The following is a 25,240-nucleotide window of genomic DNA, read 5'->3' as shown; positions in this document are numbered from 1 at the left end:
ATTTACAGCCTTGGAAATTATTTCACTTCCCTGAATGGCACAACATCCCTGTTCTCACACTTTCACGGAAAATTTCCTGCCAGGATGAAGCGTGGTAGTGACTGAAGCCCATCTCTTGGGACCCTGTAAAGAGCAGTCCAAAAGAAGACCCTTGGAGCTCTCCTGGGCCCAGCAGCTCTGACCAGAACCTCCCTGGGAGTGGGGCCTCTCCCAGCCGGGATCTCTCCCATTTGCTGCCCTCGGGTGATCCCCGAACGCTGACGGGTCCTGGGCCGATCCCCCCACTGCTCAAGGCTCAGCCCTTGGTACAGTGAGGAGATGCAAACGGATCCACAGGGAGCATTTCCCTGCCTCCAAGGGGAATTTCTCACAGGCACCTTGCACTGGCTCTGTCTGTCTCTGTGCACACACATCTGCCATGGCAAATGTGGGATCAATTTTGTTCTCTCAGGTGTTTTAGTACCTGAGACATCTGAGTGTGTCAGGTGTGGAAAGTACAAGAATAAGTTAGGTTAAATGCTGTTAATTGTTATTCCTCTGTTGAGTATGCTAAGTTGAAGTTATAACTAAAGCAATGTTAAGTATGAGTGCTGTAAAGCTTTTAGGTCTTTTTACTTTTTATCCTTACACTCACAGTCCTTTTGTCACACACACCTGAACACACACAGAAACACACATAGAGGGTGTTGGGGGTTTGTTCTCTTACTGTTCCACCTCTTTTGAGAATTTTTGCCATTATTCTGCTATTCACTTGTCTTTCAAACCAGAACACATGGATAGTGCTTTGGTCTGCTGTTGCTTATTATTAAACCTAGTTTTTACTGATATCCTTGCTGGTGGTTTTGTGCCTTCAGAAATTCTTCCTCTGCCCTGGCTTTGGCCTCTCCCTTAGGCTGCTCAGATGATGCACCTGAAAGGGGAGGGGGAGTCTGTCGTTCTCAGCACAGCCACTCCCTTCCAGGGGAAGGGTGATATCTGTGTTTGTCACCATGAGCTCCACAGGGCATCAACCTCTCCCTATGGCTTTGCAGAGATCACTGAGCTGGCAGTGTTCAGCCTGGAGAAAGGAAGGAATCAGGGAGCCCTTAAAACCTCTCCCAGTAGCTCAAGAGGCTCCAAGAACTAGACAGGCCCTTTGGACAAAGGCCTGAAGTTACATGACAAGAGGCAGCAGCTTCCCACTGCCAGAGAACAGGGTTAAGTGGAATATTGGGAATAAATTCTTCTGTGTGCAGATGGTGAGACCTGGCACAGGTTCCCAGAGAAACTGTGGTTGCCCCATCCCTGAAATTTCGAGGCCAGATTGGATGAGGTTTGAAGCAACCCATCCTAGTGGAAAGTGTTTTTGCTGGAAACGGGGTAAGATCAGGTAAAAACAACCACAAATATTCCCTAGATTAAGGAGGATGAAGAAGATGAGCTCTGGAGAAGGGCTGGAAGTGGGACCACATCACCCCAAAATCTGGTCTCCAGTTGCTTTTAGTGCATCATAAAAGGTATTTGGAGTAAGTAATGTGAGCTCTAATGCCAATAAACTGGCTGAAAGCATGTCCTGGTCTGCCACTGGCCAAACACAGCCACCCACAAAAGGCTCACTCACCTTCTCTTGCTCTCAGCTGGGCAGAGGACAGTGAAACAAAAATTACTGAAGAACTCATGAGCAGAGCTGAGACTGGGAGAAAAAACATTCTCAAAATAAAAAATAGATTCAAATTTGATGGTATTAAGTAAATTTATTATTGACAGAATCAGAGGACGATCATAAGAAGTAAAATAAAACTTTAAAACACCTTTTTCCCTCCCAGCCCCTCCCTCCTTCCCACCAACTGTGTGTATGGAGACAGGGTGTTGGATTTCTCGCCAGTTCATCACTCAAGGTCTTCTTCTGTTTGCTCAGGGAAAGGAATTTTTCTGCCATATTATGGGGTTTCTCCCACAGGAGACAGTTCTCCATGAAATTCTCCAGTGTGGCTCTAATCTCAGGAGCAGCAGTCCTACCAAAACTGTTGCAATGTGAGTCTCTCTCATGGGCAATCAGTCTTCCCAAAGCTGTTATGACATAGGCCACTCTTCCACAGGGTGCAGTCCTCCAAAAACAGGCTGCTCGAGTTTGGAAGCAAGGGCTCTCTTTCTAGCTGGAAGCAGGAGTCCTCTCTCTGCACTCAGGTCTCCCACTGGATCACAGCTTTCCCTGGCATGCATCCACTCCAGCTTGGGCACTTCTCCCACAGGCTGTGAGTGTGTTTCTGCATCCCCTAGGGACTTCATGGAATGCAGGGGCACAGTCTGTCTCATCATACACCTCTCTGCAGCTTGCAGAGGAATCTCAGCTGTGACTTTTGGAGCACATCTTTCCCCTTTTTTCCATAGACTGCGGTGCCAGCATGTTGTTTTCCCTGATGTTCTCACTTCCTGCTCTTCTCTGACCAGAAGAAAAACTGCTGCTCGTAGGTGCCATTCCCAGCAAGTTCTACCAGTTCAAAGATTTTTGCAAAATTCTGCAGTGCTGACAGGTTGATCTTGCCCAGGTTCCACAATGGGAAATCGCTCGCCATGTTTTCACCACAGGCCAGATGACCCCGCTGTCACCGTGTGGGCAGTGCTGGCTGCTGCAGCACTGGTGCAATTTATCCCCTCTCTTCATGAGGGGCACTGAGAAGGAGAAGCTGCCGCTGCCACCCCTGCCCTCTGCCCATGGCATGGCTGGCTGGGGATGGCCAGGCAGGCAGGGCTTGCTGTGAGCCACATGGAGATTGTGGTGGCCACAGCAGCACACTGCCACACGCTGCACCAGGATGGCTCTGGCAGCTCATCACTGCCTCACCACTCCTGGAAAAAAACTGCGTGTGTGCTGCTTGGATATTCTTCTTGAATATGTCATCACGGGTTAGCAACCTCTCTAACTGGGCTAGCAGCATGTCCATCTTCAGAGCCATCAGCAATTGGCTCTGTTGGACATGGTGGAAGCTTCCAGCAGCTTCTCACAGAAGCCAGCTCTGTGAGCTCACGGCCCTCCCCTGCTATCAAAAACCAGGCTGTGCCAAATCAACACAAAGCGACTGTTTGCTGTCCTCTTGAGCTGTGGGAACCTGCATTAGAATGAAAAATGGGAATTCATGGCTCAATTGTGTTTCCTTGGGCCCAAGTCAGGTTTTGGCAATGATCCTAGAACTCTTCCCAGAAAGGCAATTATTTCTGAGAAATACCCAGATGCTTCACCAGCACTGACAGCACTGGCACCATTCCAGTGCCACCAGCACCACCAGCATCACTCTGTTGGTGGAGGGATGATGAACCCTAATGAAAGAGAAATGAGAAATGACAGAAACCTGGAGGTTTCCTAGTGAAAATGAGGACCCCTTCTATACTTCATGTGATGTTTTGACAAAACTGACTTCCTTTGTTCCAGATGATGCTCAGTAGCAATGACAAAGCTGTGCAAACTCTGTTACCACTGCCAATTTCCGCTGCAAATGTGGTTAGTGGTTTGGAGAGCACGCTGTCAGTGATCTGATACTTCTGTTCAAACTGCTCTGCTTGATGCTCAGCAGCAATGAGGGGGATATGTACAAGCTCTACAAACTCTGCCACCGCTGCTGACTTCCTCTGCACCTGTGGCTGGTGGTGTGGAGAGCCCAAGACAGGGTCTTTTTGCTCTCCTCACTGCTATTCCTGTGCTGACATTTCTGCGCCCATCACATGAGAAGCAGCAATGCTGGGCAGCTCTCATCTCTATCTATGCTGTCATCCTGCTCCTCTTTGCTGCACCCGTGGTCATTTCCCACACAATCGACATCATCAAGGACAGGTGTGGTTCCAGGAAGCACCAGCCGCAGAGACAACACATTGTTATCTTCATCATTGTTCTTTTTACTCTCATCTTCAGCCTCTGCAATTTCCAGCAGAAGCTCGGTTGCTTCCCAATCCCGCCGCTCGGCCATGCCACATGGAGAGGGGAGCTGAGCCGAGCTGGGAGCTGCACGGGACCAGGGCCACTATGGCCAGGGCCGAGGCTGAGCCACGGCCCCACCGAGCCAAGCTGGGGCTGGTCCAGGGGCCCCCCCATCTGAGCCGGTGCCAGGCCGGGGCTGGGACAGAGGCCAAGCCCGAGCAGGGCCGGAGGGCTGGGCCCAGCCAGAGGCCACCACACCTCCAGGGAGGCCGGAAGCCAAAAGAGAGCACCCCATCCCCCACCAATGTGATTTATGAAACAACTCTCTCATTGGGTACCTGGGATGCCAACCAACAAATCAGCCCTCCAACTGGTCCCCACATCCCACAGGGGAAGCTCCCAGAGAGGGGACAGCCCCTCCATTCCCTCCAGCGGCTCTGCCCCCCACCCTTCCATGTGCAACCAGCACAGAGGTGCAAGGCCATCCTCTGCCAATGTTTGTCACAGCAGGCAGTGATGGCCAGAGCACTGCAACCTCCCAGGGCAAGGGTCCTTCAATGGACGTCCTGGTGGCACAGGCACATCTGCTTCTGCTGAGTGATTCCAGCTCAGTTGTGAGTTGCTGCTACAGGCAACAATGAAAAAAAGGACAGCAGCTGTCACATGGGGCTCCACAGCGATCTTTATTCTTCTTCCACAAAGAGGTCCAGGGACAAAGACTGACCAAAAAGGTCTGTTGGAGCAGGGGTTATATGGGGAAAGCAGGGGGCGGGGTAGGGCAACAGGAACAATGATCTGAGGATTCAGGGATGGAATAAAGGGAGAGAGCCAATGAGATACAAAGTATCTACGTACAACTGAACAGCATTGTGGGAAAGATTTTGTCTATACCATATCCACAGAGGACCTGGCCAATGGGTTACTTTTTCAGGGCAGCAGAATTAGCTTTTTGTCTTCAAAGCTTTCCCTCTTCTGAAGGGCCCTGTGCCTCCATAACTCTCCTTTATTTACTAAAAGAGCTCTTCCCACAGATTTTTATAAACAATGAACTCAACAAGGGAACATGAGCAAAATTATAAAAATGATAAACAAAATTAACAAAATGTCCTAGGCAAAAGAAGGTGCCCATCCCTTTAATCCCCAGCCTTCAAAGAGTTTCTTTGAGTTACTCCAGCCAGTCTTTATTTTTCTGCCCTTTAATGGCCTTCACCTGATCTTTAAGAAACTGCATGCTCTTGTGTATAGACTCACTGTTTGATGTTAGGTTGAGGCAACACATTCCTTCAAACTCCTGTCAGCCATGACCATGGACAAGGAGCAGCCTCACACGCCTTTGTCCTTGGATCCTTCCAAGTCATTACTGACTTGTGGGAGGACCCTGAGCCATGGGTAAAGATGGTCAGAGCTTTGAGAGGTGTTTTACATTGAATTAATTTGGAGACCAGATTGAAATTTGAAGTAAAACATTTGTGGTGAAGGAGGGAAGTTGGAGAATGGAACACTCTTCTGGAAGGAAGTGTTTCCAATTAGGTGGAAATGAGGAGCCAGTCACAGATGTTATAAATAGGTGGTATGGTGATTGGCTCTCACAGATGTTGAATAAATGTTATGTGTGTTTACAATGTTAAAAGAAGCTCTGTTCAGATGTGGAGTTTTTCTCATGTGAGTGCTGTGTTCATGTTGGATGCTGTAATGCTGATCTCTGACCATGGTGTGGAGCTGAAGCCACAAGGACTGCACAAGCTCCAGGAAGGCAGGATGAAGGAGGAGATGTGTCAGAGGGGTGGAATATGTTTGAATGTGGAGCTTGGCTTACCAGGGGCTTGGCTTACCAAGAGTATATAAGGCCAGTCCCTGGTGTGGGCAGTGTGCCTCTGGCTGTGCCTCTGGATGTGCCTCTGGCTGTGCATCTGGCTGCGGGAGAGCACCCGGAGCTGTTCCTTTTACATTATTAACTCCCTTGGTGAAGTTTAATAAATGTTTTGAAATTTCAAGAAGTGCAGCATTGTTTCTCACAACAAAGAAAAAGACCACATGCTTTGAATGGAAAAAAAAATCAAGATCAATAACCCAAAGGCTGTGGAATTCTGATGGATCCAAAGTTGTGAAACCCCTTCTGACATCCCTGTGCCCTCACCATGCCTTGGGAAACAACAGAAAGACAGGGCAAGGAGAGACCCAGCAGGATGGGAATGGGGAGCTGCTGGTGATCTGGTCACTTTCTCCTTCTTCATGTTCCTGACCTGGGAGGAGCTGCTTTAGGACATAGACCCAAAGGATCAAGAGGTACCAGGAAGCATCACTGATCTGCACAGACCCCCTTTTGCCTGCTGCTGCCCCACAGTGAACATGTCAGTGAAATGTTTTCCTTCCTCCCTCCCCCAGTTTCCTCTCCTCCAGCAGCTGCTCTGTTCCTGCCACCCTCTCCTGGTGACTGCAGTGCCCTCCCCAGGTCCTCCCTGTGCCCTCTGCCCTGGGCTTCCCATCTGTATCCAGGCCTTGAAATTGGCTGAAATAAAATTTCTAATTCAATGGGAAACATTTGGTAGCAGGAATTCTTCACCTGCACAGGATACACACAAGGATCTCTGCCAGATCTGTGTGTGTGATGATACTTTACAAGCAGGGGTTTTATCCATTATAATCACACAGAGATGTTAATAGGCTTTTATCTAACATATAAACATTCTATTCCTAGAATTAATTTTCATGTGTCAACCTCCTACTGGAAGTACCTTTATGATCCTGAAGGATCATTCAGAGGGATCTCTGGTGGTTGTATCCACTGAGTGCTGCAATATGAATTGTGACCCTGCCTTGAAATTTTGCTTTGGCCATGTGCTCTTGCTTCTTGTTACAGAACTTGTCCCAAAGCTCCTGCAGGCCTCCTTATGTGTTTTTGCACTGACTCCAGCCACATTTATCATCCTGTGAGCACATTGGAGTTGGGCCTTCCTCCTCCCTCCTGGGTCCTAGAACCCTTATGGTCAGAAGGAGCAGGGACACTGCTGGGGTCCCAGGTGGAGCTGGGAGCAGTGGGGCTGTCAGGGGAAAACAAGCAGCCCTGGGTGGGTTCTGGGGTGTCAGAGTGAGCTGGAGGGGTCAGGAGAGGGTCAGTGGGGCTTGGAAGGGGTCTGGATGCCAGCAAACCCAGAGGACAGCAGAGCCTGATGGGCCATGCTCAGAGTGGGGGAGCGGCTGCCCTCTGGAATACCTGTGGGATGAGATAGGATGGGGTGGGGATAGAATTAGGATTAGGACAGGAAAGGACAGGACAGGGAGCAGCTCAGTTGTGCATCCTTGGGCCCAGGGCATATTTTGGCAATGATCCCAGAGCTGTTCCCGGAATGGGAATTACTTCTGAGAAGCAGCCAGCTCCTTCACCAGGACTGCCAACATTCCAGTGGCACCACCACCATCATCATCCCTCTGCTGCTGGATGGAAAATGAGCCTTCAGAGGAACAAGAAATGAGGAATGGCAGAAATCTGTCAGGAGAGGAAAGGGAGATGGAGAATGGGGCATTCTGCAGGGAAGGAATGTTTCTCATCAGATGGAAATGAGGAGACATTTGAAAAATACTTCATTGGAGCTTTTAACAAAAGTGACTTCTGAAGCAGAAAAACCCAAGATAAATAGATCTGAGAAAGTGAAACTTTGACTTAGAGTAAGATGTAACTTCCTACTCTCCTGTGAGTTCACCAAGTCTTTGGGAAACAACAGGGAGACAGGGCACAGAGAGAGCCAGCACGATGGGAATGGAGAGCTCCTGGTGATCTGGGCACTTTCTCCTTCTTCATGGTACTGACCTGGGAGGAACTGCTTTAGGACAAGGACTCCAAAGGAGCAAGAGGTACCAGGAAGCACCACGGATCTGCACAGACCCCCTTTTGCCTGATACTGCTCCACAGTGACCAGGTCAGTGCAATGTTTTCCTTCCTCCCTCACCCACCTTCCTCTCCTCCAGCACCTGCTCTCTTCCTGCCACCCTCTCCTGGTGACTGCAGTGCCCTCCCCAGGTCCACCCTCCTCTGCCCTGTACTTCTTTTCTACATCCATCCCAATTCCACCCCCCTGGCACATTTTACTCCTCTCCACACAATCCTTTTCATGGCAGGGAGGTGCTGAAGAGACACATGGTCCATCCCTGGATTCTCCAGGCACTGACTCCCACCCACACTGACCACAGCCAGGGGCCACATCCCACTGCCTGCCCAGTGTCCATCCATGGAGGTGACCAACGTGTCCCCATCTGCTGCCTCACCCACTGAAGGAGAAAATCTCTGTGACATAGTTGTCACCAATGTGGCCATAGACAGTGAGACACTGCTCATCTGCCTCTGTGGGCTGGCTGGGAATGGGGCTGTGTTGGGGGTTGAGTGTTTTTCTATTACTGTGTCAATTGAAAGAATTTTTCCCATTATCATGCCAATGGAGCTGGCCGGGTTACACCCAGGAACTCTGAGTCCAGACAAAAGGGGTGCGTGGGAACGGCTCCCGGAGGGGCCTCTGAGGCTTCCGGGAGGGGACTCGTGTTTCCGGCGAGCTCGGAGGAGGACGCCTGGGATCTTCAGCCACGCGGCCGAGCACAGCAGAGCCAGACCCTCTGTGATCACCTGCCCTGCATCTGCCCCATTCCAGCCTCCTGCCTCTGCGGACACAGCTGATCACCCGGACACACACGGTGAGCGAGGAGCCGCCGCTCCAGCCCGTTCCCACCCGAGACCGGCGTGGCCGCTGCCGACCCACCCGCTCCTGCCTCCGTTCCCACCTGCCCCTCGGCAGCTCCGGGCTGTGGACAAGCACAGAGACAGCGTGCTTGCATCTAAAGGGACTGACACCGAGTTATCTGTTCTGTTCTGTTTGCAATTTTAACAGCTGCTGTTGTTTTCTGCTTGTACAGTTAGATATATTAGTAAAAGAGCTGTTATTCCCACCGCCTTATCTCTGCCTAAGAGTCCTTGATTCAAATACTTGATTATAATACTTGGGGGGGGGGGGGTGGAACCAAAGTCTCTGTTTCAAAGGGAAACTTCTGCCCTTACTGGCAGACACCTGTACACCTGTCCTTTCAAACCAGGACAGGCTGTTATCTGTCTCTACCCTCTGAAAAGCTCTACCTATGCCATGTTTCACCTGGCTGTCACCGACTTCATCTTCCTTCTCTTCACGGTCCCTTCTGCACTCCTCTTCCTGGTGGAGGACGTGTCCTGCTCTCCTATCATGCCCTTGATGTATGTGAGCTTCCTTTTCCAGCTGTCAGTGATCTCCTACTTCTGGGGGCTGTTTTGGTTGGTGTTCAACACCAATGAGATTGGTAGGTAGATGCTCTTCAACCTCCGTTCTCACAGTGACCTTTGTCTGCGCCTGTGGTTGGCAGTGGAAAGTGTCCAAGACTGGGCCTTCTTTGCTCTCTTCACTGTGATTCCTATGGCCATTTCCCTGTACCCATCCCACAAGCAGGGGCATTTCTGGGCAGCTCTCATCTCCATCTATGCCATCATCCTGCTCCTCTTTGCTGCCCCTGTGGTCATTTCCCGCAGAATTCTCCTCATCAGGACCATTTATGGTTCCCAGGAGCAGCAATCCAAGAGACAAGATATTATTGTCTTCTTCATTGTGCTCTTCACTCTCATTCTTACCCTCTGCAATTTCCTTCACCACCTTGGATATTTCCCTGCATTCTCCGAGGTTTTTTTCCTGCTCACTTGCATTCACAGCAGCATCAAACCCTTCATCTACTTCTTTTCAGGGAAGTGATGGAGTTTCTGCTCTGTGGGATCCCTCCAGCTCTCCCTCCAGAGGGTCTTTGAGGAGGAGAAAGACGTAACTGCCCTTAGAAATTATGCCCCCAGGGACACAGGCATCTGACCCTGTTAATCTCTTCCACTGCTCTGCTAAAGGATCTCGGCACAGGTTTCCTTTTAGTCACCTGATTAATAAATATCCACACCCTCCATGTGCTGATGTATTCCTACAGGAGAAAGGAGTAGAGGCATTGCCAGGGGCAATGGGCAAGAGATGCTTTTCCATAGAGCACATTGGAGCATGGCTTTCCTCCTCCTTGCCATGCCCACATGGCTCAGTGCTGTTCCCCAGTTCTATTCCCCATGGAATGACCCTCATTGCCTGGGCCCCAGGGATTTAACTCCATCTCCTTTGGCTACTCAGATGAGTTTCATGACATTTTGAGGGATCTCTTGCCTGCAAAGGATGTGACACCTTAAGGCCTAGGGACATATCCAGCCTCCTGTAGCAGTGATTTCCCAAATCCCTGTGGGGCTGGTGCCTTTCCATGGCAGGAGAGGTGCTGGGATCACAATGGAGTCTCCTTCTCCTTCTGTCCAGAAAAGCCAGCCCTGCATTCCCAGCTGATGGGAAGAGACACCAGGTAGGGCTGCAGAGGTGGGCAGGGAGAGCAACATTCCCTTGTACTTTCAGTGGGAATTTCTCACATTCATTGATTTCAGAAATAAATCGTTCTGAGTAAACATGTCAGGGTGGCACCGTCAAAGGTGACCCCCACTGAACTCTTGTACTTGTACCTGTGACCAAAAAGAGCTTTCAGCATGAAAATTCATATCACCAGATGCTTGGACCATTTAATTGCACAGAAATTAGAAGGGTATGCTGCTCTTCTGCAGAATGCAGCCATCCTCTGGTTCCCCAGCATCAGTGTCCACGGAAGCCTTTGACTATCTCCATCCTGAACTTGGCCACCCTCAGGAGGAGCTGAACAGGGTCTCTGCACAGCAGCTTTGGCCAAAATCCATCTTTTACTCATCTTCATCATTTTGTTATTACCCTTAAATCAGTTTTGGGTTTTATCGTTTTTTTTTTCCCCTCTGTGATAAATGACCTCAGAATTTGTTGAATAAACAACATCCAGGCTTCTCTGCAGAGCTTGTCCCTGGTGATCAATGACCAAAGTGGCTCATTTCATTATTTTATCCCATTCTAAAAGTTCTGACATGTCTCTGAGAAGGGCAGGTACCACAGCTCTTCCTAAGCCACGTGCCTGCAATGGTTGGGATGATGTGGACAGTGCCAAGATCTCCTCATTCCTCCTGAGAGAAACCTGGGAACTAGCTACATCTTTTACCCAAAGGGAAGTTGTCCCTCCTTTCCCACTGCCTTAAATGCAGGGGAAACCAAGGTGCCACTGCTTCTGGAAAGGAAAGTGAGAAGTAAAGCCATGGGTGTCAAGTCAATCCTTGGAGATATACATGAGATAAAATATCTAAAAAGCATTTATTAACAGAACTGTTGATAATTAACAGAGCAGAGCAACTTCCACAGCTGACAGGGGTTTTCTCTTCCTGTCTCCTGTTTTCCTGTCTCCCACTTTCTTGCATAGCAGGAACTTTCCACAGTACAACATCTTGTCAAGGAAAGAACAACTCAGTCAGGGAGTGTCTCCCAAGAAAAGTGCAGAAGGATCATGATCCAATGTACTTTTCCTCCTTCCAAACATCTTCCATGTCCCCAGGGTGACCCAGGCCAGTCCCTACCTGAGCATCCTATTTTCCATGGAATTCTAGAATTGTTTGAGATGGAAGGATCATTAAAGACCATCCTTCTCCAACCCATAAGACAGCCCGCAGCCGCAAACTCCATCTGCATTTTGGGAAAGCCTTCCAGGGGCCATCCCAAACAGCTACGCACTCCTCTGTGCTGTACAGCTCATGTGAAGCCTCCACAGGACCTTCCCATGTGTCAGGGTGCTGGAGATGGACAGGATTTGCCCAGTAATTGTTCTGCACTGCTGTGCCATGACCTCTTATCTACCTGTGTGCTGTTTTTCAGCAAACACACTAAGAAAATACACAGGGAAAAACTCTCAGCCTTGGTGACTCAATTTTAATATTCCATAGGGTATGGAAGCTCATTTCTGAGACTGAGAAATCTCAGCCCTGTTGAATTGGAAAGACTCAAAGCAAAGATTTCAAAGCAAGACATTTCCTGAGTGTCCCTTCTCATGGCAGAAGGGTTGGAATGAGATGATCTCTAAGGCTTTTCCAACCCAAACCATTCCATCATGATTCCTCATGTCATCCAAAATCCATTCCAGGCAGGAGTTCCCCTGCTGCACACAGCACCAGCCTGACTGAATTCAAGGAGCTTTAGGACAATGCTCTCAGGCATTGGGTGGGATTGTTGGGACGTCCTATGCAGGGCCAGGAGCTGAACTCCGTGATCCCTGTGAGTCCCTTCCAACTCTGGATATTTTATGGTTCTGTATTATAATGACTCCATTTCATGATGATTCCACTTGATGATGATTCCACAGTATGTCCCTATTCCCTGGCTCTGGCACATCCCTAAAAGCCCTCTGGAAGGCAACACTAACAGAGAGGGTGAATTCCTCTGCACAGTGGAAGTAAATCAATGAGTAGGTACTGCCGTTGGCACAGGCAAGGGGGACACAGGTGCTCAGGGCAAAGACAGAAAAGTCAAACACTCTCAGCAAGAGCCAGTACCCAAAATGAGCAGTGAAGAAAAGCAAGGAGATGTCAGGCAGCAGGAGCAGGGCACAGAGAACTGTGGGAGCTGTTTCTATGAGCAGCACAGGAGCCTGGGCACCAGAGGGAGACCAGAACAGACCAGGGTGAGCACTGAGAAGAGGTAGCTCTGGACCAAGGCCATGAGCACTGAAGGGTGGAAATAGAGGGTGACAGTGAGCAGGAAGGAGAGGAGCCAGAGCAGGGCACACAGGAACAGTGGGAAGTGCTGGGAGCGGTGGCAGGTCCAGCAGGACACTGAAGGACAAACAGAGCTGTCACAGCACTGAAGGCTGTCAGAGAATAGATACCAGCAGGGAAAGCCAAGAGGATGGTGACATTCAGCCCAGCTGTCACAGCCCTGTCATGGGACAGCTGGTGGCAGAAGCTGTCAGGGACAGAAAATACCCCCAGGGCGATGGTGATGGAGAGCAGGAAGGTGAAGTCAGCCATGGCCAGGGTGAGGACACAGATGCTGATGGGGTTCCTGTGGCTGTGGAAGATCAAGAGCCAGAGCACAGCCTTGTTCTGCACCATTCCACACAGGCACAGAAGCAGTGTGACAGGGACTTTGCTCCAGTGGCTGTGGTCACAGTGGGTCCAGTTGGAGTGGTTGTCCTCATTTCATCTCCCTTTGGATGCACTCCCACTGGGCTGGCTCCAGGAGGCAGGGCTGACTCCCTCTGTGGCAAGGGACATTGTGCTCATTGTGATACCTCTACTGCTTCTCCTTCCCCTCACACAGCTGCAGGGGTGACAAACAGACACACCACGGAAACCCTGCTGTCTCCTAAACGTGGTTTTTCCCATCTTTTCTCACCCACAGCTTCCATGTGGAGCAGCACAGGGACAGGCTAGGGACAGGACAGAGGGCAAGCAGCATGTGGCAGACTGGTCTGGCATGCCTGGCACAAAAGCCAGGGAGACACCTCCTTCCTGGCTGTGGACAGGACAGAGTTGGAGGAGGAAAACCATTGGAGAAGGAAAGAATTTCCCATGCAGATATCCTAGAGCAAATGGCTTTGGAATGGATCTGGCCTGCATTCTCAGGGTCAGCTGATATCACTGAGCTGCTGGATTCCTTCAGCAGAACATGCATTTTAATATTCCCTCCATTTTCCCACAAGATTTATAGCTTTTCATACCCTATACTCAGGTTTTCCCTAAAAAAAAGAAAAAAAGGGATGACCAGATTCCACCCAAGGAGGAGGTACTGATTAAGTTGAAAAAGAGTCTGACCTTTTTTTCACTTGCAGCCTGGAGAACTTCTCTAGAGTGGACTCACATCACCTCACTCACACCAGCTGCTGTCTCTGGGTCGAGATCTTCAGAGGTTCCCTGGAATGGTCACTTGGGAAAGGGGAGCAAAGCCCATGGGATGAGCCAGAGCAGCATCCAATGCAGGGTCTGTCCCAGCTCCTGCCCAACCCCTGTTCTCTGTGCTGGCTCCTGTTCTCCAGGGCTCTCACAGACAGGGAACTATTGCAGAGCCTGTGATGGGATCAGGGCTCTGCTTCTAATTTGCTCTTGACTTTTTCCATGAAATGAGGAACAGGACAGAGACTGAGCAATGAGACCCATGGCAAAAACAGTTTGTCTCCATGTCAGCTTCCTCTTTCATTTTAAATCAACCCCAATCCCAAAATCTTGCCATTTGAACTGCCTGAAGTTGCTCCCTCTTTCCTGGGGCAGATCCTTAGGACCTTGCAGTACAAATGTGCTGCTACACATTGATTTCTGTTTCAAATCTTATTTTACCTCTTGTATACCACAATTTCAGCTATACTTCACCTTCACCACACAGTTTCCAAGAGGAATCATGAAATGATCAATTATGTGCATGAGCTGCAGCACAGGCACACAGCAGAGGGATGACTTAGGATTTCAGCAATGTGATTTCTTCTGGGAGGAGGTGAATCATTGCTGCTTTCAAGGCTACAACCCCTAGAAAGTTGCAGGTTTCATCTGAGACATCTTCTACACTATCCTGGTAGTCAGACAGCAGCCTACAGTGAATTCCAAGGAATTCCTGGAAAGCTGAGTGGACATGATTTCTACCCAGCCTTACATGTGTGTCCATCCATGGAGGTGACCACCGTGCCCCCATCTCCCACCTCACCCACTGAAGGAGACGATTTCTGTGAGATAAATGTCACCAATGTGGCTATGCACAGTGTGACACCATTCATCTGCCTTTGTGGGCTGGCTGGGAACGGGGCTGTCCTTGGCTCCTCAGCATCCACTGTTTGAGCAGAAACAGCAATACCAGTTACATCCTCATCCTGACTTTTTTTGACATTCTCTTCCTCCTCATTTTGGTCCCCTCCAGTCTGCTTTTCCTGCTGGAGGATGTATTCTACTCTGTCATTACACCCTTACCATATGTGTGGTTGCTTTCCCAGCTGTGTCACATGTCCTATATCATGTGGCTGTACCTGCTGGCATTCATCAATATCCAGAGGTGCAGGTCCATCCACTGCCCGATCTGGCACCTCTTGAAGGTGGTGTGTGCCCTGCTCTGGGCATTCTCCATCATTGTCTTCACTCTCTTTGCCACATGGTTTTCCCTGTGTATGTCCCAGCTACCTGAGCCCTGCCGAGTGTCTCTCATCTCCAGGTACACCTTTGATCTCCTCTTCTGTGCTCCTTTCATGCTCATTTCCAGCACAATACTCTTCATTAAGGTCAAATCTGGCTCCCACTAGCAGCAACCCAAGAGGCTTGACATTGTTATTTGCCTCATTGTTCTCCTCACCCTGGCCTTCAGCCTCAGGAAATTACTGCAGCTGCTCACCTATACCATTTTCTCCTCCCACTTGGCTTTCCTGCTCACCTGTATCTACAGCTCCATCAAACCCTTCATCTACTTATTGGCAGGGAGCTGCTGGAGGCGCTGCTCTGTGGAGTCTGGGTCTCCCTCCAGGGTGTCTTTGAGGAGAAGAAAACTCTGCTGGCATTAATGATCCTGCCATGGACACTGTGCTCAGAGTCTGGTGATTCCTCCTGCTGCACTGCTGAAGAACACTGGGACAGTGAGGGGAAGATTGAATAATGAATAAATATCCACAGTGTCACCCTTCCTGTACTGGTGCATCCCCTCCCCCTTTCCAGGCTCCACTGGGATCTGAGAAATGCTCCTGAGGCATCAGCCTTGAGGAGCAGCCCCTGTATAGTATTGCAGATCATGTTGAATGGGGTTTGAAACAACCCAGCCTAATCAAAGGTGTCTCTGCTGGGAAAGGGGTGAGATCAGACAAAAACAACCACAAGTGTTCTCAAGATTGAGGAGGAGAAAGATGAGCTCTGGTGTACGGCTGGAAGGGGTGAAATGAACGGGCCAGGAGACCAGCTCCTTTTGGATTAAAGACCAGCTTTGGGGAGGGAACCCAAGGAGTCACGCACACCTCTGTTGTTCCCAATGGATGACACAAAGGAGGAGAAATTCTCCTTTGCCAGATGACAGAGCTGGGGCTTCCATCCTCACAAGAGTTCCTAGGAATACATTTGCAGGCTTTTGGTCCAGGGGTGTCTTGCAGATCGAGTGATGCTGAAGTTATGGCAACAAAGCCAAGAAGCTCTGGTTGGTGATTTCATCTTCTCCACTCTTTTCCCCACCTGAGAGTACCATTTTTCAGTCTTACTGACTCGTTTTTAGGGTTTTTTTCACTGAATGATATCCCATGAGCACTTGCTTTCACACACCATTTTGGAGGGAGTAGCGGAGGTGGGCGTGGATGCGAGAGTGGGTACTGGGACAGGGGAAGGGACAAACAGCTAGGAGTATTAATAGTTTACAAAGACATAAAACCTTAACAACAAATAGTCAACATAAACAACAATTATAGTCAACTGGGTGGACACACATCAGCACAAACATCAACTGTAGCTAACTGGGTGGATAACATGTAGAGAAAAACTTGCATCTGGGAATTTATCCCCCACAATATTTCCCCCTTTTTTTGACTGGGCTCAGGCCCGCATCAATTTGCGGTTTCTGATTTTTAAAGTAAAATTTCCTTAATTTTTGGTACTGGTAGTTCCCCTTGATTCACTTTATGTTCAAAACAAAACCAGGTTTCTCCTACAGGACATTCCCCAAGTAAGCACTGCCTGAATGAAGCTGTATTTTTTTCCAATCCTATAAACCTTCCTATCCTCTTGACAGGTGAATGGTTGAAACAACCGGGGTTTATGTTGGTGTGGACCCTTAGCAGAGACCCGAGACTTGCCCCATCGTAGAGAGGGTGAGAACACTTGGCACATGCAATTTCTTTACCTTTCATAAGATTATTCACAAGCAGGACTAACATCAGCCCTCCCAAGAGTCTGGTACGAACCATTCTTGGTCTCACCCAGTCTTGCTTCTTGGGAATGGGAAATTCTCTGGGCTTGATAACAGATCTCTTTACTTTATCACCAGGTTTGTTTTTGGTTTTAGTTTTTTTCCTTTAATTTAGTAGCCTTTGGGGAATCCTCTCTAGGAGAAATTACGTTAAGTTGAGGTGTCATTTATTTGTAGAAATGGTAGGAACCATAATAAGTTTGATCTTTTGAGAATATTCATAAATTTACAACAATTATTTCAAACCAGAAAATTACAGTAACCATTTCAAAAATCAGAAGTAGTTATTAAAAACTCTTCGGCAGATATACCAGTCTTTAATATCTTTATCAATCAATGAGGATTCTCTCAGCCATCCTCCAGCTTTTTCTGAAAAATTGCTTTGAGAATTCTGGGATTGGGGTTGATTTAAAATGAAAGAGGAAGCTGACATGGAGACAAACTGTTTTTGCCATGGGTCTCATTGCTCAGTCTCTGTCCTGTTCCTCATTTCCTGGAAAAAGTCAAAAGCAAATTAGAAGCAGAGCCATCCCAAAATCTTGCCATTTGAACTGCCTGAAGTTGCTCCCTCTTTCCTGGCCTACCTGCTTGTTATATCCGTGTTCTTCATTAGCCTGACTCTTGGGAACACGTGCATCCACATGACGTGTAGCTTCTCTACCCGAGTGGAAATGTCTTTCCACTCATCAGCATCCCGGATTGGTTTTCCTCTACGTTGCCAGTCAGCCTTTTTCCACCTCTCCAGCCAACCCCACAGAGCATTGGCTACCATCCATGAATCAGTGTAAAGTTAGAGCTTTGGCCACTTCTCTCTCTCAGCAATGTCCAAGGCCAGCTAAACGGCTTTGAGTTCAGCAAGTTGACTCAATTCACCTTCTCCTTCGGTAGCTTGTGCAACCTGTCATGTGGGGCTCCATACGGCTGCTTTCCACTTCCAGTTCATCCCCACAATGCGGCAGGAATCGTCGGTGAAAAGGGCGTAGCGTGTTTCATCTGCTGGCAGCTGGTTGTACGGTGGAGCTTCTTCAGCCCGCGTCACTTGCTTCTGCTCCTCTTTCTCAGTGAGACCAAAATCTTCCCCTTTCGGGCAGTTTGTAATTACCTCTAAAACCCCAGGGCAATTCAAGTTGCCAATACAGGTGCACTGCATAATGAGGGCAATCCACTTGCTCCATGTGGCATCAGTGGCGTGATGGGTAGAGGGAACCTTTCCTTTGAACATCCACCCCAGCACTGGCAGTCGGGGTGCCAAGGGAAGTCGTGCTTCCGTACCAATCACCTCTGAGGCAGCTTGAACTCCTTCACAGGCAGCCAAGATTTCCTTCTCTGTGGGAGAGAAGGATTGGCTTCAGAGCCTTTGTAACTTCTGCTCCAGAATTCCAGGGGTCGGCCTTGGGTCTCACCAGGCACCTTCTGCCAAAGGCTCCAGGACAGACCATGGTTCCCAGCTGCAGAGTAGAGCACATTCTTTACCTCTGGTCCCATCCTGACTGGGCCAAGGGCTACTGCATGAGTGATCTCCTGTTTGATCTGGGCGAAGGCTTGCTGTTGTTCGGGGCCCCAGTGGAAATCGTTCTTCTTACGGGTGACCAGGTAGAAAGGGCTCATAATCTGGCTGTACTCAGGGATGTGCATTCTCCAAAGGCTTATGGCACCTAGGAAAGCTTGTGTTTCCTTCTTGCTTGTTGGTGGAAACATTGTAGTGATCTTATTGATGACCTCAGTGGGGACCTGGCACAGTCCATCTTGCCACTTCACTCCCAGGAACTGGATCTCTCGGGCAGATTTTGATCTTTGATTTTGGTCTTCTTGATGGCAAAGCTGGCTCCCAGAAAAATCTGGATGATCTTCTCTCCTTTCTCAAACACCTCCACTGCCATGTTTCTCCACACAATGATGTCATCAATCTACTGCAAATGTTCTGGAGCCTCACCCTTTTCCAGTGCAGCCTGGATCAGTCCGTGGCAGATATTGGGGCTGTGTTTCCACCCCTGGGGTAGTCGGTTCCAGGTGTACTGCACGCCCCTCCAGGTGAAAGCACACTGAGGCCTGCACTCTGCTGCCAGAGGAATGAAGAAGAATGCATTTGCAATGTCAATGGTGGCATACCACCTTGCTGCCTTGGACTCCAGCTCGTACTGGAGTTCCAGCATGTCCGGCACGGCAGCGCTCAGCGGTGGAGTCACTTCATTCAATGCCTGATAGTCCACAGTCAGTCTCCATTCTCCATCAGATTTCCTCACAGGCCAGATAGGACTGTTGAAGGGTGAGTGGGTTTTGCTGACCACCCCTTGGCTCTCCAGCTCACGGATCATTTTGTGGATGGGGATCACAGCATCTCGATTTGTCCGGTACTGCCGGCGGTGCACTGTCATGGTGGCAATTGGCACCTGTTGCTCTGTCACTTTCAGGAGTCCTACTGCAGAGGGGTTTTCTGACAGTCCAGACAAGGTGTTCAACTGCTTAATGCTCTCTGTCACTACAGCAGCTATTCCAAAAGCCCACCTGAACCCCTTTGGGTCTTTGTAGTAGCCATTCCTGAGGAAGGCTATGCCTAGAATGCAGGGTGCCCCTGGGCCAGTTATAATTGGATGTTTCTGCCACTCCTTTCCTGTCAGGCTCACCTCAGCTTCCAGCAAAGTGAATTTCTGTGATCCCCCCGTCACCCCAACAATGGAAACAGATACCTTCCCCACATGTTCTGATGGTATCAAGGTGCATTGCGAACCAATATCAACCAATACTCTCTGTTTCTGTGGCTCTGACGTGCCAGGCCATCGGATCCAGACTGTCCAATAGATCCTGTCATCCCATGCCTCTCCTTTGTGAGAGGCAGGGCCCCTCTAGCCCTAGTTATTATTTCCTTCCTGGGCACGCACAGTAGATGTTCGTTCAAGTGGATCTGACAGATTATCTTCCCTTCTATAACATCCTGCACTTCAGTTATGGGAGATTGAGGTTACTTTCATTTTAGTGTGCCTCCCTCAGTTAGCATTTCCATCCCTGAGTTGACGCACCTGTGCTGCCAGGACAGAAGTGGGTTTCCCATCCCGTTTTCCCATGTGTTCCCCATGGTCTTGCAGGAAGAACCACAGGTCAGCTCATTGGGTGGACCCTCTCTCTCTAGCTGGGGGACGTTGGGCTCTAAATTTGGGGCCTGTGACTCGCTCTGGTGCTGCACTGATCTTCCGCATCTCCTCCCTCACCTCCCTCATCCCTTCTTGGAGGCTCTTGACCATGGCAGAGACATGAGCCTGTATCGGGCCATTCATCATACACTTAAAATTTCTGAGCTTCTCAGCAACAGAACCCACTGTCTCCTGGTTGTTATCAGCATTGATCATTGCAGTAAAAGTAGTGTAGTGAGATGGCTCCAGGGTTGCCAGATTCCACAACATCTGTCCTGTGCACTTGACCTTATCAGGGTCATTTTCGTGCTGTCCATCCCTCCCAAAGAGTACTTCTAATACTGCCACTTCTCTCAGCTGCTGGATCCCTTCCTCAAGGGTCTTCCAACACATTCTATGGTGGTGCTCCTGCATTCTCTCTCTGTGGACAAACCTCTCTCTCACACTTATTAAAAGCCGGTCCCAGAGGGAAAGGGGGCCTGACTCCCTTACAAATATCTGATCCATACCTGAGCCCTGGGTCCCAAATTCCTGGCCTCAGTTCCATCCAGTTGCACACCTGTTCCCATAAGGTCCCAGACGCGGAGTAACCAAGTTGTAAAATTCTCACGGCCCCACCATGCAATGTCTTTTCACAGGTTATGGAGACTTTTGTACAACAGTGACTTGGTGATGATCTCAACCTCTGGTTCCACTGCTGATTGCGAGGGCCCTCCTTTCTCATCCTTATTATTTAGATCCTTTGTTTCCATGTTAGATTTTCTAGTTTCCACAGGAGCAACTGCTGCTGGCTGTGGCTGCCCCTGTGGTTCAGCTGGAACCCAGACAGATGTAACATCTATGGGTTCCACTGCAGCACCATCAGACTCTCATTCTTTAGGGCAGGGGGAGGGTTCCTCACCAGCTGGTGAAAAGTACTCCTTTAGCATCTTCTAGAGCATCTCCTCCTCCATTACCTCCACCCAATCTGGATAGTTTCTTTCTGAGGTAGTCTCTGGGGCAGGGTCAGGCTCTGGAGCAGCATCCCTATTTCGGTATTTCAGTATCAGTTGTTATCCAAGCCAATATCCCACTATCTGTGAATGCTAAATAGAACAGGCCAGCCACTGTATGATATCATTAGCATTCAGAGGAGATTTGAACCTTCAAAAACTGGTGGGGTAGACCCAAAAAACTGGGTAAAGGGTTGTCATTCCCTCACAGTAGGTGCCATTATTAAAGCAACCCCAAAAATATACAGTTAGTGTGTGATAGCCCTGAATCCATGTACCTGCCTTCCAAAAGAAGTTAAAAATCCATTAATTCCTCACCTTATTAACCCATAAAGCAAACTGGATAACAGACAAAGCAGCCTTAGTTATAGGGTCCATGTTTAGATAAGGGGCCTGCAAATGGGAGAAATATAGCTACGACCATGTGCCACCCAAACCAGGGTGAGCGAGACCACATGATGCCACCTAATGAGGTTTCTATAACCAGAGCACAAAATTTAGGTTACTTAAGAACTGTTATTCCTTTTATCTCTCGGTGCCATCGTGCCTCACATTGAGCGCCAAAAGCTGTCCTGGTTGAAAGGACAGGTGTCTGCCAATAAAGGCAGAAGCTTCTCTTTGAAATGGGGAATGTAAACCCTCTCCCTCCAAATTATTGTAATTTTGAAATTAGGGGGCTTTCAGGCAAAGATATGGGAAATTGGAATATTACTAAGAAAATTATACTAGAAATACAGTGTTACAAAGAACAATCCCAAAACACTGACTGAGTCAGAATACAACCTGACACCTTGTCAGACAGAGTATTGGTAGCAGTCCAATTAAATGGTGGGTACAGTCCTCCTGCAGTGGCAGATGTGGTACAGCTGAAGCAGTGCTCCTGTTTAAGAATGAGGGTGAAGGGTGCAGTTTCCCTCTGAAGGTCCAGGGATGATGTGGAAATGTCCAGCTTTTCCTCTGGAATCCAAAGGAACGAAGGTAACTTGTTGTCCAAAATCTCAGTTTTTTTCCAGGTAGGAAAGGCTTGGCTACTCCCCTTGGCTGGAGCATCTCCCAATGGGATGATGTAATATTATCAGTCATACAGTGGGACTCAATGGCCCAGCAGCAGATCATATCTTCCTGGAGGGAGGATGGGTTGTGGAAATGATAAAGATGATTGCCCCACCTGGTCTTAAAGATGGCCCATTAGCAGATGGTATGTGCCACAAAGATAAGGATCACTGCCCCACCCGGCATCAACAAATGCAATAGAATACACATTTCTGGCCACATCCTGTATTGCAACCCAGCACAGCTTCCCACTGTTTGAGGTGGGTTCAGATTTGATTTTGGGAAGAACTCCTTCCCTGTGAGAATGCTTGGCACAGGTTGCCCAGAGAGATGTGGTCATGTAAAAACAACCACAAGTGTTCCCAGGACAGAGGAAGAGGAAGATGAGCTCTAATAAGGGCTGGAAAAATGATCACAGCACCCCAAAATCTCTAATGGCTCTAATAGGTCTCTAATAGCTTGCAGTGCCTCATTAAGGGAATTGGCAGTAATTAATGTTGTACCTAAAGGCTGATAACCTGGCTGCAAGCAGCTGATTGCTGTCTGTTTCTTGGGCTGTGTGAGCCTGCAGTAGAATTACAAAAATGGGATTTCTTGGCTCAGCTGTGCTCCCATGAGCCCAGGGGAGGTTTTGGCAATGATTCTGGAGCCCGTCCAAGAATGGGAGTTGTTTGTGACAAGCAACCAGATTTTTCAAAGTGCTGCCAGCATTCCAGTGCCGCCAGAACCACCAGCATACCTCCACTGCTACAGGAACAATAACGCCTCTAGGAAGAGAAAAAGAAGGAGTGTAAGAAACCTTCTGAGAGTGGGGAAGCAGCTGGAGAATGTCCCATTAGGAAGGGTGTTTCCAATCCGGAGGAAATGAGGATCCATTCAAAGAAATCCACGTGTTGAGTGACTTCCTCTGGTGCAGGAAAAAAAAAAAAAAAAAAAAAAAAACAAATATCTTGGAGGATGTGAAATTTTGATGTAGCCAAAGATGCAATTTCCGACTCCCCCGTGACTCCAGCAAGCCTTGGGAAACAACAGCAGGACAGGACACGGACAGAGCCACACAGGACAGGAATGGGGAGCTCCTGGTAATCTGGACACTTTCTCCTTCTTCATGTTCCTGACCTGGGAGGAACTGCTTTAGGACATGGATCCCAAAGGAGCAAGAGGTACAGGAAGCGCTGCTGATCTGCACAGACCCCCTTTGCCTGCTGCTGCCTCCCATTGAACAGGTCAGTGGAATGTTTTCCTTCCTCCCTCTCCCAACTTCCTCTCCTCCAGCAGCTGCTCTGTTCCTGCCACCCTCTCCCAGTTACCACAGGGCCCTCCCCAGGTGCTCCCTGCTCTCCCTAAGCTTCTCTTCTGCCCTTCCTGCCAAACAGACCAACCCTCCCATAACCCACAATTTATGCTCTCCTCCCCTCCCCATCTCACTCCTCTCCACTGAATCCTTTTCACTGCAGGGAGCTTCTGAGGAGCTGCATGGTCCATCTCGGGATTCTCCAAGCACTGACTCCTCATCCACTCTGACCACACCAGGGGCCACCTCCCACTGCCTGCCAGGTGTCCATCCATGGACGCAACCACTGTGTCCCCATCTCCTGCCCCACCCACTGAAGGAGACGATCTCTGTGAGATAGATGTCACCAACATGGCCATGCACAGTGGGACACTGCTCATCTGCCTCTGTGGGCTGGCTGGGAACGGGGCTGCCCTTTGGCTCCTCTGCCCCCGCTGTTTATCCAGGAACATCACCACCCGTTTCATCGTCTACCTGACTTTTTTCGACTTCCTTCTCCTTGTCTTTCTGGTCCCCTCCAGTCTCCTTTTCCTGCTGGAGGAGGTGTCCTGCTCTGTCATCATGCCCTTACAGTATGTGTGGTCGGTTTTCCAGCTATCACTGATGTACAGCAGCCTGGGGCTGTACCTGCTGACAGCCATCAATATCCAGAGGTGCAGGTCCCTCCACTGCCCCCTCTGGCACTGCTGCCACCATCCCCAGCACCTCTCAAAGGTGGTGTGTGCCCTGCTCTGGGCATTCACCATCATTGTCCTCGCTCTCTTTGCCACAGTAATTTTCCTGTGTGCATCCCAGCTATCTCAGCACTGCCGAATGTCTCTCATGTCCATGTACACCTTCAACCTCCTCCTCTGTGCTCCCTTCACACTCATTTCCAGCACAATCCTCTTCATTAAGGTTAAGTCTGGCTCCCACCAGCAGCAACCCAAGAGAACAGACATTGTTATCTGCCTCATTTTGCTCTTCACTCTGCCCCTCAGCCTCTGGAAATTCCTACAGGAGTTCGGCTATACCATTTTCTCCTCCCAGGAGGTTTTCCTGCTCATCTGCATCCACAGCAGCATCAAACCCTTCATCTACTTCTTGGCAGGGAGCTGCTGGAGGCGCTGCTGTGTGGGGTCCCTCCGGCTCTCCCTTCAGGGGATCTTTGAGGAGCCAGAAGAAAACCCTGCTGGCGTCAATGATCCTGACATGGAAGCTGTGCTCTGAGTCTGTTGATTCCTCCTGCTGCACTGCTGAGGAACCCTGGGAAAGTGGCTGAAAGATTCCTGGAGCCACCTGAGGAATAAATCTCTAAAGTGTCACGCTCTCTCTGCTCATGCTTCCCCCTTTCCAGGCTCCACTGGGATCTGAGAAATGCTCCTGAGGCATCAGCCTTGAGGAGCAACCCTTGGGCTCAGCTCCTTTGCAGTTCATCAGAAACACCCTGTGCTCCCAGAAACTTCTGCTATCCAACAACCTCTTGGGTTTTATGGACAGCCTTGGAAACTATTTCACTTCCCTGAAGGGCACAACATCCCTGTTCTCACAATTTCACATAAAGTTGCCAGTCTAGAGTGTGGCCAGGAAGAACCCTGGTTGTGACTGAATCTCATTGTGCTGGTTTCACATGGAGGTGGGGAGAGCCACCTGAGAAGAGCAGCACAGAGCCCGAAAACAGGAGGGCTGTCCGCTCTCCGGGAACTTCCCCTGTGGACTGCGGGGACCAGTCAGAGGTCTGATTTGGTGGGTGACATCCCAGGTAGACAATGAGAGAGTTGTTTCATTTTCATAAATCAATTTGGGGGGGTTGGTCTGGTCTCTTTTTGACTTCCGGCTCCACAGAAGTGAGGAGGGCTCCAGCTGGGGCCCTGGCCCCGTGAGACTGGGCTCGGCTTGGCCCGGCCCTCCATGGCACAGCTCGGCTTGGCAGGGCTTGGCTTGGTTCCAGGTTCAGCTCTGCTCAGCCCAGTTTCTTCCTCCATGTGGCGTGGCCGAGCGGGGCATGGGGAGCCACCGAAGCCCTTTTTTGGGGGCTATAAGGGAACTGTGACTACACT

General features: G+C 49.5%; 3 protein-coding genes and 2 pseudogenes across 7 annotated transcripts in view; all 5 read left to right on the top strand.

Moving 5' to 3' along the window:
* Positions 1–25,240, top strand: part of LOC306803424 (mas-related G-protein coupled receptor member H-like) — a 100,177-nt pseudogene that overhangs the window by 3,638 nt on the left and 71,299 nt on the right. The window contains exon 2 of the transcript XR_013777949.1: positions 23,046–23,070. The product of XR_013777949.1 is annotated as a mas-related G-protein coupled receptor member H-like (transcript). The remainder of the gene's footprint in view (positions 1–23,045; positions 23,071–25,240) is intronic.
* The window catches only part of LOC306803421 (mas-related G-protein coupled receptor member H-like), an 87,209-nt gene that overhangs the window by 24,266 nt on the left and 37,703 nt on the right, over positions 1–25,240 (top strand). Inside the window, exon 1 of one of the 3 annotated variants that reach the window (XM_079308819.1) lies at positions 22,926–23,133. The exons of the other annotated variants lie outside the window; for them this stretch is intronic. The gene's annotated coding sequence lies outside the window, so the exon portion shown is untranslated. Of the gene's footprint in view, positions 1–22,925; positions 23,134–25,240 lie in introns of those variants that run through there. 3 annotated transcript variants of the gene reach the window in all.
* LOC306803428 (mas-related G-protein coupled receptor member F-like) overlaps positions 1–25,240 on the top strand; it is a 143,459-nt gene that overhangs the window by 114,182 nt on the left and 4,037 nt on the right. The gene's annotated exons all lie outside the window — the stretch shown is intronic.
* On the top strand, positions 14,475–15,937 carry LOC306803944 (proto-oncogene Mas-like; annotated as a pseudogene). The gene is made up of 3 exons: positions 14,475–14,636; positions 14,795–15,316; positions 15,929–15,937. The product of its transcript is annotated as a proto-oncogene Mas-like (transcript).
* On the top strand, positions 23,475–24,714 carry LOC306803423 (proto-oncogene Mas-like; the record flags this gene model as incomplete). The annotated part of the gene is made up of 1 exon (XM_079308825.1): positions 23,475–24,714. One exon carries the CDS (start codon positions 23,475–23,477, stop codon positions 24,408–24,410), a length of 936 nt encoding a protein of 311 aa, XP_079164951.1. The 3' UTR covers positions 24,411–24,714.

Source organism: Erithacus rubecula (genome assembly GCF_903797595.1).
Source record: "Erithacus rubecula genome assembly, chromosome: 6".
Classification (NCBI taxonomy): domain Eukaryota; kingdom Metazoa; phylum Chordata; class Aves; order Passeriformes; family Muscicapidae; genus Erithacus; species Erithacus rubecula.
The sequence above is the reverse complement of the archived record's forward strand: the minus strand, read 5'-3'. Positions and strand labels throughout refer to the sequence as shown.